The sequence below is a fragment of the Brachionichthys hirsutus genome, chromosome 24 (genome assembly GCF_040956055.1).
Source record: "Brachionichthys hirsutus isolate HB-005 chromosome 24, CSIRO-AGI_Bhir_v1, whole genome shotgun sequence".
NCBI lineage: Eukaryota > Metazoa > Chordata > Actinopteri > Lophiiformes > Brachionichthyidae > Brachionichthys > Brachionichthys hirsutus.
This window is the reverse complement of record NC_090920.1, coordinates 4,425,097-4,442,878: the sequence shown is the minus strand read 5'-3', so window position 1 is coordinate 4,442,878 and position 17,782 is coordinate 4,425,097. Positions and strand designations below refer to the sequence as shown.

Below are 17,782 nucleotides of genomic sequence, written 5' to 3'. Positions count from 1 at the left end.
GACACCCCCCCCCCCCCCCGTTCTTGTTTTGGGGACGATGGAAAGTTCTTTTATGACTTTGGTGAGCCGAGCCTTCAATGACAGATATTGATTTTGCTGGAGTTGTAAGAAAGACGTCTGCGATCCATTAGTTTATTAAATCATGGGAAGCATGACGCAACACCAGCACACGTCTGGCCTAGCGTCTGAACACACACACACACGCACACACACACACACACACACACACACACACACACTCTTTCGGGTATTTCTCGTGTATTTTTCTCCATTTCCACTCTGGATTTCTTCGACCACGGAGCCGGACTGATTCCTGTCCATCAGCACATCAGCAAACAGCTGGATGTGATCGAGTGTCTCTCTGCTGTGTCCTGCGGTCCTCTGGAGACGCTACACACACACACACACACACACACACCAAACCAGAGCTCTGGACAAAGTCCATTTTAAAGGACCTCAATCGAGGCTCTTCCTCCCAAATCCATCCCATATGTTTCGATTGCATGCCTGGCGTTTCCACACATCATCCCAGGAATCATTTCTTCTCATGTTACCCCCCCCCCCCCCCCCCCCTCCCTCCCTTGAGTCGCTCCCGAGCCCGCGCTGCCATGCTTGTTTGCACATTGAGCCCAGTTAGCCTCCTGACCTCCCCGCGTTTCTCCGACGCCGGGCTTGCTGTGGGGACGCGATGAGGGAACCGCCACTGTTGGAGACGTCTTCTTGGCACCGGGAGAAGGAAACGTTAAACACATGGCCGACGGCTGTAAGACAAGAGAGGGATTCACAGATACATCATCTGCTGGCTGGGAAAACACGCCCATCTGCTCCCGCCCGGCGCCGTTGGCCACCGGGAGACGGCGAATCGTTTTCCAACTCCTGACGCTTGACGAGTCTTCTTTATGGAACTGTGTTTTGTGTGGCTTCTTGTTCGCCAGCAGCAGATCACACTCCTCCAGACTCATTCCATACCCCCCCCCCCCCCCCATTAAAAGCTTGGTTTGGTCCCCGCTGCTTTTAACGGCAACTTCCTGTTGAATTGATCGCTGCCGTATTTTGAGATCGTCCAAGCGAGTTAGCTCAGAATCGAACAGAGAGGATTCTAACGTTAGCATTCAGCATGCATGGAAACAGTCCAGGTTCACGCTGTGAAACGGTCCAGGTTCATACAGTGAAACTGCCGTATTGACTTTCGACCAGGTTTGTGTTGGCTGTAGGTTCAGTCTGAAGAGCTATCCTTGGTATCCTTGCCACGCCCCGGTTTAGCACATTTCTGTCGGAATGTGGAAGCTACTTCACGACACCACGTGAGACGTTTGATGTCGAGTGAAGCTGTTCGGTAAGACGAACGTGAATTATTCACGTCTTCGCATTTACTGAATTCACGCAGTGTTTAGCCTTGAGACGCAGCTTATGTTGTCCCACCTCTGGCTGATCACTTCGCTTCCACTGCACCAGGCTAACGTAGCCCAGCGCTACGAAACAAACAGCCTGCTGTCTCCCTGTTGGCCTCGTTTTGTGGAGCTCGCTGTTGCGGTTCCAGCTCACTCGCGTTTCGCTGGAGTGGATTCCCATCGCTGTCGCTTTCGGTTCAGGTAAGGCCGTCAGCGTTTGGACCCGAGTCCAGTGCGAATGTCTATACATCCCGCCCTTTGATCATAATCCCAGTCCTAAATAATGAATTGCTCGCTTTAGCTTGCCGGCAGCTGTAACCACTTCAGTCTGACTTGATCCTCTCTCCTTTCTTACTTCATCTTCTCGGCTGATTTTTGGCTTTTGCAGCTTTTCGCTCGTAAAGGCATCTCTCTTCCCCTCCGTGCTCCTCGCATTGGGATCTCATTTGCAGTTCCCACTTTTTCTGTATGAAGTTGATCTTTATTTTAATTTTTTTTTACACCCCTCTAAAGGCCTCTCTCCTGTACTAATGAGGCCCCCGCTGCTCATGCCCTCTTCCGATGAAGAACCCGGGAGTCAAGACCCGAGTTGGGCAGATGGTTTCCATCATCTCAGTCTGGTTGATCCATTCGAGGAGTCAAGGTGGTTGCAGGGCTGGAAGCAGCAGCAAAGGGAAGTCCAATCCACTCCAGATACAAATGGGGGGGGGGGGGGGGGTCCCCATATGGAGCCCCCATGTGTTAGAGGTCCGCTGATCTTACAGTTTCTGTTTCGTATATTTGGATAGTGCGTTTAGATTTTACACCAACGTGGATATAGCCTTTAAGGAATATCTTTCCCTCCACTTTCCAAACCAGGAAGTAAAGCAGGAAGTGGTTGCCCCTTCAATGCTGAGTCGGGATAATGGCATGGCTGGGGTTGGGAGGACCGCTGTCCTTTATGCAGAGGAGGTGGGGGGAGGTTTTTGTTTTTTTATTCCACTTTATTCCTGGAGAGTCAATGTGGAAGAACAACCCTCAAGACATTTTAAGTTCCTCCTGAAGGGTCTTGAGGCATTCCCAAGCCAGATAAGACATGCCCCCCCCCCCCAACCTCTAGTCGTCCCATCCTAACCCCTCACCATATTTTATTTGCCACAACCACAACTTTTCCATAACATGTAGTTTCCATGTGCGCTGAGAAATCTGGGATAACTTTCTTTAACCCCTTTTGAGGTCTAGAAAGATGCTGATGAAGATTTTTAATTCATGTGTGTGTGATAACGTGATGGAATGTGGTTTGAATGACACAATCAAACCCCCCCACCCCCCCCAAAAAACCTCCAGAGAGCTAAATGAAAGGCTAGGGTACTAGATAGTCCCCCGGTAGGAGCAGGGACGGGGGCTCGAGGACGGCGTCTGTCTTCAGCGATCAAATCCTTCAAGAGAAAGTTCTTTAAATCGACCCCCCCTTCAAATAATAGACGTTCCCACAGCAGTGAGCCGCCTCCGCCGGCTCTAATCACAGTTCCCACGACGCCTTTTTGCACTCGCTAAACCGTTTCTGAAGTTTACGTGCGCTGTGACCTCGTCCTCTAGAAGCACGCACTTCTAGAACTCACGCACACACACTCACGCACACACACACACGCACACACTCACACACACTCACACACACACACACGCTCACACGTCTGTTCGCCAGACACTCCGAGCTGCCCAAGCGCAGACCAGACGCTCGTGCGTATTCCTGTTTAAGTCTTTCTTTGCTAAGTCATCAAGCTGAAGAAACGGGGGGGGGAGGGGGGGGGCAGCAGTCAAGGCTGAAGGCTGACTGCTATGAGCTGCTTTTTCCTCCCCTCGGGTGGTTAAGCCTTTTCCCCAGTAATGACTGGAAGCTGTCGGCCTGAAATGGCGTGGGGGCGTGCGAGTAAATCCTGCTTCACCTTGCGCCGCCTCATTGGCTGGAGACGGCCTCGTGGGAGGATCCCTTCGCCTTCTGCTGACTCGTCGGCCTTCGAACGCCGCCGTCCCGGGGTGCGTCTGCAGATGTTGAGGGTTTCCAGCGTCCCTCGCCGTTTTGCGTAACGTCCAAACCTGGAGCCCTGAGGTCTGCTCTGATTGGACAGGATGACAGGACTGGACCTCTGTGCCGCCACGAAACCTCCTTGGATGTCTTCGTGCCCGCCCGGCGGGCACAGCGCCATGGAAGATCCTCCATGAAGGCGGGAAGGAGGAGTGGATTCTGGGTAACTGAGTTTGTTTACTGGAAGCAACTCCCTCCAGGCCGTTATTTATTACCTCGGAGAGTAAAGCGAGCATGAAAAATTCATTCGGTTGGAATTGAAATCCGTAATTATGTCAAACGCCTGAAGGACGTTTTGAGATCAGCTATTTTGAAATTCATGGAAAGTAGTTTATTATAATGGGAGGTCTTTTTCTTTCTTTTTTTATTATTGTTATACATTCAAAACGGCTCGAAGCGTTCAAACTAAATACAGAATGAAAGTCTGAATTTAGTTTAGTCAGAATAAAAAAAAGAAGCGACCCAGGAGATGGGAAGAAACGAGAAACCATCTGTTTGGGCTCATTTTCCGCCATTAAAGCCGCCTCCTCTGTGTTTCATAGATCGGCTCTCTGCATTTGAATTGCCTTCCTGCAGTCCCTGACCCCCCCCCCCCCCCCCCCCATTGGAGACAAGGACTCGTGTTTTGATTTTTAGATTTTTTTTTAAGCACCAATGAAATCAGGTGAAGGCTCCAAATAAAAGCGATTAAGCTTAACCTGGCTTCTGCAGATAAGCCCCGCCTCCATTCAGTCAGTAAATAACCCACAAAATTAGCTTTAATCACACGTTTATGCTGTTCATCCTGATCCGTCCAGAACATTTCGAATTCTCTGGCTAACGGACGGACGGACGGACAGTGGAGCGTTTCTTCGTCCGTGCAGATGTGCAGCGGCGTCGGCGTCCGTGATCAGCGCTTTACCAGAAACCTGCGCTCTTGTTTTTATTCCAGGACCGCAGACCCCCCCCCCGGGGTGCTGCTAAGGGCCACGTAGCTTCAGTCACCTCACTTCCACGTGCCACTGATGCAGGTGTGCTACAGCACGGCGGGAGCATGAGGCCCTTAGACGGAAACGCTCTCCGTCACCTCTGACCTGCGCTTTCTTGCCCCCCCCGGACTCGGAGGTGGGGGGAGGGGGGGGGGCGGATTGCAGCACATAGGTGCGGTAGATTTTCCAGAGGCTGCCCTGTCAGCTCCTGCTCTGTTAGTGTGTGTGTGTCTGTCTAGACAGCCTGCTGTTCATATGTGAGTCAATGCTGATGTGTGCGCCTTCAGACCCCCCCCCCCCCGCATCCTCCACCTCCTCCCTAGAGACGCACTACCCAAATGCAACCACATGCAGGTTACATTTGGGCCTGCCTTAGGTTCTGTCCAAGGTTTCTGCCTGTTAAAGGGAAGTTGTTCCTTGCCTCCGTTGCCCTTGTGGGTCAAGTTGGGTTCTGTCTTTCCCTGCTGCACCTGTGAAAGTGCCTTGAGGTGACTTCCTGTTGTGTTCTGGCGCTATGTAAATAAAATTTGAATTGAATTCCATAGTCTGCTCACTTGATGACGCCTCAACCGTCTCCATGACAACAAGAATCCAGATCATCTCATCAGGACCGCAGCTGGATGCTTGGAGAGTAGAACTCCTCCTCTGTAATAAAACACACACACACAGGGGTGTGTGAGCGAGCGGTCATATTTTGGGTACGGCAGCCTAGATGGGCCAATCCTAGTTCAAACCTGGAACTGTGACTTTCTGCAGAGCTACTGATTTTTGTTTTGTTTCGGCGGAAGTAAGAGAAAGCTGGGTCATCTCTCTCAGCCGCAGCGATGACCCACTCCGGGCTGCTCCACGGCCAGCTGCTCTTATCAGCCTCCCCCCCCCAGACCCCCCCTCATTTCTCATAGCTCTGATGTGACTCACATCAAATCTCCACGTCTTAAATTTCAGCTTCACACTTTGGAAGCTCTTCTGAAAGCCCCCGTGGCTCCTCCTGTTGCGCCTCAGCCGCGCGCACTGGTGGAGCCCCCCCCCCCCCCCCCGCCCCCTCATTACTCACTTTGAGCTCCACAGCCGCGCCAGGAGTTTAAGGTCTCCGACTCCGTCTCTGGAGTTCCTTTTTTTCTCATTTTCTCCTCCGTGCGCTGCGTGGATTTGTTTTCCGTCTTGCGCGGGGCCGTTTCTTTTAATCGAACTGCGCCTTTTCCCTGACTATGGAGCACGAGGGGCAGCCAGGAGGCTGCAGGCGATCGAGGTTTTGAGGTAAGAAGCATCTGTTATTTCACAGCGAAGCTTTGAGCTGATCTCATTCAATATTCAAGGAGCACTTTGCCCCCCCTAAAAAAACTAAAGCCGCAGCGGCTCAGTAATTTACCTTCCATCCATTCATACGGAGGCCAAGAGTCACCAGCCGAGACGTCATCTGCTAAAAAACAAACAATTATTTCTACTATTAATAATAATAATAATAATTGCACCGGTCGTTGTTATTACGCGCCAGCTGCTGCGGCTCCTCGCCCAGAAGAAGATGGACCGTTTTGCCCCGTGCGTCCTCTGGGCTCTGCTGGCGCTGCTGCCCCATCTGCCCCCTGCTGCCTCCGTCCCCTGCCCCCGGCCCTGCTCCTGCCCCCAGCCCGTAGAGCTCCACTGCACCTTCCGCTCCCTCCTCACCATCCCCGCGGCAATATCCAAAGATGTGAAACGCATGAACCTGGGGTCAGTGGCTCTATTTCTCCTGTGGTCATTATTGTTTGTTTGTTGTATTCCCGACTTCATTTGCTTGTTTCAGGTTCAACAGCATTAACGTGATCACAGACCAATCACTGGCTGGTCTGAGGAAGCTGGAGCTCCTGATGGTCCACGGGAATGACATCCACAGTCTGCCTGATGGGGCGTTCAGGGACCTTCGTTCGCTGCAGGTGCAGTACTCCAGCTATGAGCTATGTATTCTATAATATGAATGAATGAGTGATCGATCTCTTTTCTTTTCTTTTTTTTTTTTGGAGGGGTGGGCGGGGGTCCTCAGAAAGCCTCTTATCTCTGGCGTCTGTCACTTCCTGTCGCAGCGGCTCCTTCTTATCGCGCAAGCCTTAAGTGTGAGCTGAGAGGAGGAGGAGGAATATTCAGGAAAGTTTCTGATGACTATCACCCCCCCCCCCCCCCCCCCCCGTTTCCTGTTTTAGATGTTGAAACTCAGCTACAACAAGCTGAAGGAGATCAACAGACAACACCTTCAAGGTTTATGGGCCTTGGCCAGGTTGCACCTGGACAACAACCAACTGGAGTTCATCCACCCAGATTCCTTCCATGGTCTCACCTCCCTCCGGCTGTTGCAGCTGGAAGGCAACCGGCTCCAGCAGCTACACCCGGCCACCTTCGCCACTTTCACCCTGATGGACTTCTTCCACACCTCCACTCTGAGGCATCTCTACCTGGCAGACAACAGGCTGACGTCGCTGTCCCGCAGGCTGGTGGCCACCATGCCCCAGCTGGAGAACCTGTACCTCCATGGGAACCCATGGACATGTGACTGCAACATGAGGTGGCTCCATGACTGGGATAAAACATCACCAGGTCATTTTTCATTCTTATAGTCTTCATTTTAGAATGTCTCGGAGTGTACAAAATAATTCAACACTACTTTAACCCTCTAACTATGGATGGCCATTATGGCCGTAGCACCAGCACTACCTGTTGGTCAAAGTCACCGGTGCCGGTTCCCGGTAATGGGGGTGCTTTATTACCGTAACACCGGGCATAGACGACAATAGCGCCGGAGACATGGTTGTAGACGAGGGGTTAAAGTCTAATCTAACGGTGTTGTTTTTCCTCCAGGTGTCCTGAAATGTAAAAAGGACGGGGCACTTCCTGGTGGCCAGTCGTGTCCGATGTGCTCATCTCCCAGGCACCTCCGGATGAAAGAGCTCCAGGCTGTGGAGAACCTCGTCTGCAGCAGCCCCGTCATCAGCTCTCCACAGAGGACATCCCAACCCGATGACGTCGAAAGTGAGGTCATGACCGTTGAGGACTTCGGCGAACCGTTTGGAGCCATCTCCCTGGACCTATCGGATGAACACGGAAATGAGGTGGATCTGAAGTGCACCGTTGAGGAACCCAAAGAGCTTACAAAGATTACCTGGGAACGGCTTCAGCTGACCTCCAACATAACTTTATCAGTGCATTTGGAATGTCCGGTTGATCGAGAAAAGTATGAGCAACTGTGGAGGTTAATCGCGTACTACAGCAGTGTGCCGGCCCATTTGAAAAGGGGACTCGTGCTCGCGGAAGAACCTCGTCAAACTTATGTCTACAAGCAGGACTCTGAGAGAGATGCGCAGTACTACACAGGCGTCAAAGCAAATGTGACGGCTCAGCCAGCTTGGCTGATGCAAACATCTGTTGGCCTTCAACTGAACAGACTCCAGTCGTCAGCCAAGACTGTAAAATTAAGCCTCAGCATGGAGTTCTCGGAGACGGTGCAGGTGGAACTGGTGCGGAGACAGATGAGAACATGGGCCATGATCGAGTCCACAAACACGACTCGCAAAGTGTTTATTGCTGTCCTGGGAAGCCCGAGTGAAATGTACTGTAACGTGCGTAGTTCTGGGCAACCGGTTATCCAATGGATGTTGCCAGATGGCTCCAAGCTTGAGGCCCCGTACAGCAGACCAGACAACAGGGTGTCTGTTTCGAGTGAAGGACGGCTGGACATTAAAGGGGTCCGCCATACAGACTCAGGAATTTACTACTGCATCGCCAAGCTTCATAGAGACCTCACTGTCCTGCCATTCCATCTGACAGTGCAGGAATCCTCTAGCCCCCCCCCCGGAGCGGATGCCGCACTCGAAGCCATTGAGGGATTTTCAGGGAGCCCCATCCGCCTGCCTTGCATGACGTCTGGTTCCCCCGATGCCGAAATTAACTGGCTCCTACCAAGCAACAACATAGTCAGTTTCCAAGCAAACACCTCCCGAGCTTTTGTCTATTTAAACGGCACCCTGCATATCCCGCAGGCTCAGTTGCAGGACAATGGTTATTATAAATGCATCGCAATAAATCAGCATGGTGTGGATACACTGGCTACAAAAGTCAATCTCGTGAGGCGCAAAGGAGCGATTCGGCCTCTGAGGAAGTTCCCCACAAGACCTCAGTCAGCCTCAGGGGTCAACATTCAGATTAAAGTCCCAACAGAGGACACAGAGGAGGCATCAGGTGACACTGAGGATACCCAGACCGGGGCTTCCGTAAACCACTTGGATCCCTTGAGAAAGAGAATTCCAGGAGGCGTGGCCACAGGCAGGAGGGGCGTCCGTCCATCAAGGAATATGTTGCGGAGGCCACAACTGCTTCGAAAACCAATGGGATCAGTTGAGAGTCGGAGGAGGGTGAACGTGTCGAAGAGTAAAATCGATCCGGAGAAGTGGGCTGATATTTTGGCGAAGATTAGGGATAGAAATGCTCAGAACACGGTGACCCCACCACCGGTCCAGCATACGACTCTGACACAAGTCACGGCGATGATGAGACACCCACAAAGGAACACTCGGGTAACATCAGCCATTGGGACCGTCCAGGACAAGGAGGATCGAGGATACGTCACAAATCCAACACAAGATACACAAATGAAACCCAATAAACGCAGAAAAGTCACACGCGTGACATCAGACGTTCAGCGTGCGCGCAGCATAGACGCTACAGCAGCCCCACAAACAGCACGGCCTACATACAGCGTTCAACCTGCAACCCCTGATATGGACTGGGATCCACACACAACTGCGAGCAGCACATTCTTCCTCCCACAGACTGCGTCAGTTCCCCAACATGCTGTCACGTCCTGGCAGGCTAGCACAAGCAGCAGTGGTGCATTTTCACTAGCAGAGAACCAAAGCAGGAGCAAAGGTGCCGACGGACTCAAAACAGCCGATTTGTCAAAGTCATCAGAGAGGACGGGTCGAATTCAGCCCTCCAGCAGCCCACGTGAGTCAGAAACAAGCCGGGAAGGAAATGGAAGCCAAGGTCATGTGGCTTCGACCTCACTGCCAGAACCAAAGGACTCAACGGATGAGGCATCGGAACCTCAAGCAATGCACACAACAGCGTCTCCAAGAACTGCAACTGCACCCACCGCTGCAAGGAGGAGAGGCGCAGAGAGAAAAGCTAACTCCAAGAGAAAGAACGGGGGTCGGAGGAGGAGGCCGAGCAGGAGGAAAAAGAAGCTGATCAAACCCACACTGGGTACTGCTACCGTGCCAGCGAGGACCACCGTGTCTCCACAGCTAAAAATAGAACCAGTGCAAACTACAACAGTCCGTTTCAATACCGCAGTTCCATTCAGCGGCAGCCAAGCAGCGTCATCAGGCGGGCCGAGCCGTGGAGGGAGCTCAGTCTCAGCAACCAAACTCTCCTCCCAACCGGTTTCTTCCCCTGAAGCAAGCGGCAGCATCCCACAACTGGGCAAACCGCTCCTCAAAAGCACATCAGCGGTGCCGCCGCTGCCAGCAGCCTCTTCAGGAGTGGGTCATGGAAAGACTAGCCCATCTCCTGCAGAACGGACGGATGAAGTCACATCGACCACTCGGAAAATGCCTACAGGCAGTTTTCCTCCGGCTGTCGAACCTACAGAGACACAAAGGGTAAACGTCGGGCCTGCGCCCCACCCTGATGATTCCCCCGGGGGGGTTCACACTGCGGTGAAACTGCAAACAGATGGACTGAACCAATTGGAGCCTCCGTACACACATGCAGCTTCCAAAGACGCCGGCATTCATGTCACACTTTCATCGTCTCCTTTCGCCTCAGTGGCTTCATTAGCTGAGCAGGAAAGCACAACACAGAGGGCTCCTTTCAAGGGAGACGTGAACACGCAACAGATGTCCACAAGGGAACATGCAGTGTCTGAAATGCTGCATCATAGTTCTGGTCCAAATGAAGAAATTGGAAATATAGAAAGCATTGTCGATGCTCCTACGGCAGGTATGCAAGTAATGGCGCCTACCTCTGCCGTCTCATCGAGGCCCAGCACTGTGAACCCAACTGGAATGCCACCAAATGCTACAATATCCAGAACTCTGTCCACCGGAACCACAATGTCTTCACTTTGGACCACGCCTCCAGAAAGCCAGAGTCGAGAGCAACAAATTCAACCCGTGGCTACATCAGAGCCACAGGGAACATCAGAGTCCTATCCTGAAGCCCGGCCAACTGTTCAGAACCTGGCTCCCTTTTTCAGTGATGCTGCAACTTCTCGGACTGCCGAGCAGTACGCCACCCCTGTTCCAACAGCGGCTTCAAGCCAACCGGAATCATTCAGCGATGGACTCCTGACAAGCACCCGGGATGCGTCCAGAAAGCAGCAGCAGCCGCCTGGACCGAGAACGGCTTCACAGCGGAAGCCAAAGATCCTTAAGAAAGACTTCCAGACTTTCACTGCAAAAGCTGGGGCAGATTTTCAGCTTCCTTGCGTGGCCGTGGGTGATCCAATGCCCTTCCTGTCATGGAGTAAAGTTACTAATGGTATGTATGGCTTGACTTATTTAATGTAAAACCTGTGCAATCTTTGCCCACTACGGGATGGAACGGTTAAATCATTGTCCGTCTTTACTTTGCTTCTATGCATGAGTGTTCAAGAGCTTTCTCTTTCCGTTGCTGCAGAAGCCAGCGTCGCTCAGTTCGCCATGGCCCAGCGGTTTGAGATCCATCCGAACGGATCGTTGATCATCAGGAGCACGCAGCCCACGGACGGGGGGATGTACCTGTGCACAGCCCTGAACCAGCATGGTGCAGACAAGATGGTGGTCAATTTTGAGGTCCTGTCTCAGCCCCCACGAATCCTCCAGCCTGAACAGAGGGACATCGCCGTCCATCTAGGTGGCTTGGTCGATTTGGAGTGCACAGTGGAGGGACACCCTTTGCCTCAAGTCACATGGGTGCTTCCTAACCATGCCCATGTGGCTGCCACCCCGCTGGATGTTGCCCCTCGTCGGCCCATGTCCGTCTTGCATAATGGAACCCTCAGGATCAGCCAAGCAACTTACACAGATGGAGGAATTTATAAGTGTGTTGGCAGCAGTATGGCTGGGACCGACGCCGTTGCAGTCCACCTTCATGTCTCCGAGTTGCCCCCTGTGATTCAACAGACACAACGCGAGAACTACACACTCCCAGAGGGAAGCTCTGTCTCTGTTCATTGCACCGCTACAGGCGCGCCTCAGCCTGTGATCCGCTGGACCACGCCTGATGGAGTACAGCTCACGACCTCTGACTTTGTTACCGGACGCAACCTCATCGTGTTTCCCAACGGGACCCTCTACATACACAGACTGGGCCTGGGAAATGGCGGAAGGTACGAGTGTTCAGCAAGTAACGTGGTGGCCTCCAGTAAGAGAACCGTGGTTCTGGATATTAAGAGAACCTCTGCCAAGGCCAGCATCACCTCATCTTCCCCTCAGAGGACCGATGTGACCTATGGGGGACGGCTGCTGCTCAATTGTGTGGCAACAGGAGCACCAGAGCCCCGGATCATCTGGAGGACACCTTCTAAGAAGCTGGTGGATTCTCAGTACAGGTAGCAAATGCTAATAATGTTTTGTTCTACCTTTTCAAATTAAAAGTTCAGAAAAACAACATGTTTTTTTTATCGCCATTTGCAGTTTTGACCCCCGGATCAAAGTGTTCTCCAATGGCACCATAGCCATTCTTTCTGTGACCGACAAGGACAGCGGGGACTACCTATGTGTGGCACGCAACAAGATGGGTGATGACTACGTTTCACTGAGGGCCAACGTGCTGACCCGGCCGGCAAAGATCAAGCAGAAGCAGGAGCTGTCCAGTCAGGAGGTGGTGTACGGCGGAGACCTGAAGGTGGACTGCGTGGCATCTGGTCTTCCTAACCCTGAGATTAGCTGGGCACTGCCAGACGGCACCATGGTCAACCCGGTCAAGCAAAGAGATGTCAGTGGGGGGCGGAGTCGCAGGTATGAGCTTCTCAGTAATTGTGAGTCGACTAACACTAGCAGCGCTTCTTGTGTGCCGTGTAATGTGAGTCCATGCTATGTTAATATTCTACTAAAATCCACTTATAGCTGTTGAATGGACTAAAAATAAGTAATTTTTTAGTACCACTGTATTTGTTGTAAAACAATTATTGCATCAATTTTTGGAGAGCGGCCAGCTAGCAGGGGAACTCCTGCCAAGAACTGCCTAGGCAGGAAAATTGTGTTCATTCAGAACGTTTGAGAGTGTAGTTCAACTGTTATATTAAACTTATTAGTTTGTCGTGGTAAAACAAATTCTACTCCTCAAGTTGATCCTTATGTTAAATCAAGCCTATTCAAGAATGGTGGACTATTGCCTTCTGGTACCCCAAAATGAAAAAGGTGTGTGTTGTCCAAATCTTAATAGCCTGGAGGCTGAGTACTCAATACTCCTCTCTTTCCCTTTATTTATTTATTTATTTATTCGTTTATTTAACAGGGACAGCGCACATTAATAAACATTTCTGTAAATGTGCCAGAATTAGCCAAAAGGCTATTTTACATCTGTTGTCCCTGGACATAGATTCCAAGGCCCCCAAATATATACACATATGTAATAAAATTAATAAAAATACAGATATAAAATAACCACATAATTAAAAACTATTTCAAATAAAACAATTTCAAGTAACAGTAAAACACAATGTCTATCTGATCTGTTTTTTTTTTTAGATATGTGGTATTTGACAATGGGACGCTCTACTTCAACCATGTTGGCATGCCAGAAGAGGGTGACTACACCTGCTATGCAGAGAACCAGCTTGGCAAGGACGAGATGAAAGTTAGAATTAAGGTCAAGGTTGCAACTCAAGATAACGACCAGAGGATTGTCAGGGCTCTCTCTGGTGAGACGGTCACACTGAGATGTAATGCCAAGGAAAAATCTGCCATCACATGGATCTCCCCGACAAATAGTGGAATTTCCTCCAATTTAGAAAAATACCAGATCTTGGATGATGGTACTTTGGTGATTCAAAATGTCCAACGATTTGATGCCGGTAACTACACCTGTATGACCAGGAACCATGCAGGACAAGAGCATGAGGTCATCAAGTTAGAGGTCCTGGTAGCATCTCCAGTAATCAATGGATTAAACGGAACTGATAATACCATCAAGGTGACCGCAATTCAGGATCAGCAGATGTTTGTGGACTGTGTGGCGAAGGGAACACCCACCCCTCGCATCACGTGGGTTCTGCCGGGAGATGTGATTCTTCCTGCGCCATATTATAGCAACGGAATGATAGTTCACCAAAATGGCACCTTGGAAATCCGGTCTCTCAAGAGGACAGACTCTGGGAGGCTGGTTTGTATAGCTCGGAATGAAGGAGGGGAGGTTAAGCTGGTGGTTAATTTGGATGTGAATGAAGTTGAAGAGAGGCCAAAAACAAACAGCCTGTCGCTGAGTGTGGGGAATGCCATGACACTGAATTGCACCTTCGAGGGCTCAACCCAACCTCATGTCACTTGGATTTTACCCGATGGTACACCATTGCATAGTGGTGCTCGGTTCTCCAAGTATTTTCACCGGCCAGATGGCTCCTTGATCATTAGCAACCCTTCCATTGCTGAGGCTGGAACGTATCGGTGTCTAGGACACACGCTGCAGGGCCTTGTGGAGCGTAGGGTCACTTTGTCTCCTGGGAAGAAGCCAGAGATCAACAACCGATACAACTCTCCTGTCAGCATTATGAATGGGGAAAGACTTTGGCTTCATTGTCTAATGAGTGGAGAGTCCCCCAGATTAACCTGGACATTACCCACTGGAGTGGTCCTCAAGATGCCCCAGAGAGCTGGACGATATGCTGTATTGCCCAATGGAACCCTCGCCATCCAACAAGTATCAGTCTACGATCGGGGCTTGTATACTTGCAGAGCGGCAAATGAATACGGGGGCGCAGCAATTTCTGTATCGGTAATTGTGATTGCGTACCCACCTCGAATCACAAGCGGCCCTCCCTCTGTGACCTACGCTAAACGTGGAGTTGCTATTCAGTTGAACTGCATCGCAACTGGCACCCCAAAAGCCGACGTGGCGTGGGAGACACCTGATAGAACCCGCCTGGCTGTCAGTGCGCAGCCACGCCTTTTTGGAAACAAGTACCTCCATCCCCAAGGTTCCCTCGTCATTCAGAACCCAACTCAGAGAGACACCGGCGTCTACCGATGCACCGCCAGAAATGCCATTGGCACAGACTCTAAAACAACACTTCTCAATGTGTTCTGATGACTTTTGGTCATTCCTCGTGGTTTCTGTCCCTACTGTATTGCCCAATCAACTGCCTAGTTAAAAACGAATGATGTTTTTAATGTTGTAAAAACTGCTGTCACAATGCTTTTTTTAAAAACCTGCAGTGGTGCTTGGAGTGTGTCCGATGGAGAGGCCATAAACCGACGTGATTTACCCGCCGTGGGTAACTGAACTATTGAGCACCAGAAAAACCCGTGTCCACCCGCTTATGTGCTTCTTACTGTTCCACGAGATGCATACTCTCAACTTTCCGGTATGATGAGTGGGAGTGACTCCCCGTTTTCTATTAATTACCTGTGGTCACCCTGCAGCCTGGCACCTGCTCTGTGTGATAACAGCCTTCAGCTCTGCAGAGCAAGCTTTAAGAGCATAGAGATTTGCTGCTATAAAACATCCGAGACAGTTACGGGAACCAAAAGTCATATCCAGCTGTTTTCTGGACTTTTCTCTACATGCGAACTAAGCTATGCTAGTTGTATTAGCATTCTTTGTTCTGAACAGCTGCCAGGTATTTATTTGTTTTGGTGATGAACTTGTTGTAATATTTTACACCAGGAACACGCAGGGGGGATGAATTTGAATTCAAACTCCTAATATGTAAATTATTTAACAGCTGGAGAAACAAGTGTGTGTTTTTTCCCCCAGTATGACAAGGTTGTCTTACGTCAGCTGCTGTTCGCTATCGGTTTGATTAATGGTTTAGAAATGTGTCGGTCGGCTAAAACTTCTATATATTTCCAGCCACTGAGGGAAATAAGGGGGGGGGGGGGGGGAACCTATCGAGACAGAATCTTCTTTTACGAGGAAATTAACTTAATTGGAAAATAAGTTTTTATATGGCATATGGTTAATACTGTTTTTATTATCATAGTAATGAGAATAAATGCCCATCTTAAGTACTTCTTGTGTTTTTCCATGACTGGAGTCAGACTATATAATAAGTGCATTGTGCACCGTTTTCGGCTGTGCCTCTGAAAAATGCTGATGTCGGCCGCGTGTCCTCATTTGTAAAGGATTTTGTCTTTGACAAGCTGTTATGCGTTCCATATTCTAATAAAGATTTCCACATGGTTTTTTTTTCTTCTACTGAGCCCCGTGTCAAACGCAAAAAGACATTAAAATAATGCGGAAACTGGGGGGGAAGCCGAGGGAAATGACGACTTAAATACCATCTTTATTATATAGAATGAGACCGAGAAAAAGTTTATTATTTCAGAGACTCAGTTCTTATTTGTACTCGGAAGTTGTAGTTTTTTCCGCTTAGCTGGCCTCTGAGAGTGCAGCGCGCAAAAGAAAATGCACAATTTACATTCCGGGTGAAGGAAGTAGGTCACTGCCGAAGACGAGGATCATCGCTTTGGGAATACAGACGCAGTCTCGTCTTCCAGTAAGAAGAAACATCTGGAGCGGGGAGGAACCCCCCCCCCCATTAGTTCAGCAGGTTCGACCTCAAATAGTCACACTATTGAAATGTCAGCGTCTGTGACTTTATTGAGCGAAGCTTAGGCCCGTTCTCCACTCGTCTGACTTCACCCGCATTGAGATGACATCATCATTCCAGGCTGCTAAACTGATGGTTCCGAAAATCTACAGCATGATGTCGGAAAATTATTTCCTTGGATCATCGTTAGCATTATTGTCACATTTAAATTTCAGAAAGCCCGTCGTAACTCCGAGTCGGCATTAAGCGAGGACCAGCTTCGACGTAACAATTGCAATCTGCAACAGTTTTATTTTGAAAAATGTCTGACTTTCCTTCCTGTCTCCTCTCGTCCATCTCTTTGTTTTTGACTCTCCTCCTACCTGTCCTTGTCTCTGTCTCTCCCTCTCTGTCATTGACAGATGGCCGTCCACTATGAGCCATAGGTTCTGTCCAAGGTTTCTGCCTGTTAATGGGAAGTTTTTCCTTGCCTCCGTCGCCAAAGATCTTGCTCTTGTGGGTCAAGTTGGGTTCTGCCTTTCCCTGCTACTCCTGTAAAGTGTCTTGAGATGTTTCTCTTATTTCTGACATATCAGCCTGAACTGGGAGGCACAAGCATGCACACTCTCCTTCCTCTTCCTCTTCCTCTCGCACACACTCATCCCGAATCACATGCAGAGCGAGCGTCCTCGGTAAACAGCAGAGACGTTCCAGATGGAGACATTCACAGGACTGTTTGTTCGTCTAAACACACTAAAAGAGCACGCATTTGTTGAAAATAAAGAATAAACAAGTGAAGGGGGGGTTACTGTTAGGACTTGCCATGCCTTCGGTGCAGAGAGCAAACGATGCCGGACGAGTGAATGACGGCAAACCCTGACCTTTGAACCCAGATCAAAGCGTCTCCAGAGCTTTCCGAGTTTTTGGCAAGGCATCACGGCCCTTGACATTTGCATTCTTGCGCTGGCAAAGGTGGGATTTCTTGGAAAGGGCATGCCGGGTGCGAGTCCAGGCACTGGCTAAACAAATAGAGCGGCTCAAGTCTCAGTCGGGCCTGCATTCACGGCTAGAATAGTATGGCTTCCTCTGCCTCTTTTAAAGTCTACGGTGGACCAGAACAGGGTCCACAGTAGACCCTGGTTCTCAGTGGTTCAGTTCTGGCCGGGCACACTGGCCTCACGTTGGCGCTCGTCTCATCTCCCAGTGCTGGTCCAGTCCAGTTTCCAGTTTGTCTCCTCACCTGTTCCGCTTCAAGGTCCTCTCCAAAGAGGGTTTCTGAGCACATGGTGATGGAGGCCTATGAACAGGCAGAAACCTCAGATCAGACCCTAGCTCTAGTGGCTGGCACTATGCTTGGGGTGCCCTCTCCAGTTTAGAATTGCCTTTCTTTTGTCATGTAATAGTCAATTGTTCATGTTTTTACTGATTATCCAGCTTCTCCAGTTTTCGACGTTGTGAAAGGGCTAAAGCGACAGCTGCTCCCAGCTCTTATGTAACATATGGTGGACATTACATATTACATAGTGGGCGCTGTCCAAGGTTTCTGCCTGTTAAAGGGAAGTCTCCCCTTGCCTCCGTCTCCAAAGTTCTTGCTCTTGTGGGTCAAGTTGGGTTCTGTCTTTCCCTGCTACTCCTGTAAAAGTGTCTTGAGATAACTTTC

At 50.2% G+C, this 17,782-nt stretch overlaps 1 protein-coding gene across 1 annotated transcript; it reads left to right on the top strand.

Moving 5' to 3' along the window:
- Nucleotides 1-5,946: 5,946 nt before the first annotated feature.
- On the top strand, nt 5,947-14,678 carry mxra5a (matrix-remodelling associated 5a). The gene is made up of 7 exons (XM_068756210.1): nt 5,947-6,134; nt 6,208-6,337; nt 6,602-6,992; nt 7,254-10,931; nt 11,070-11,982; nt 12,068-12,391; nt 13,124-14,678. Exons 1-7 carry the CDS (start codon nt 5,947-5,949, stop codon nt 14,676-14,678), a joined length of 7,179 nt encoding a protein of 2,392 aa, XP_068612311.1.
- Nucleotides 14,679-17,782: the final 3,104 nt, after the last annotated feature.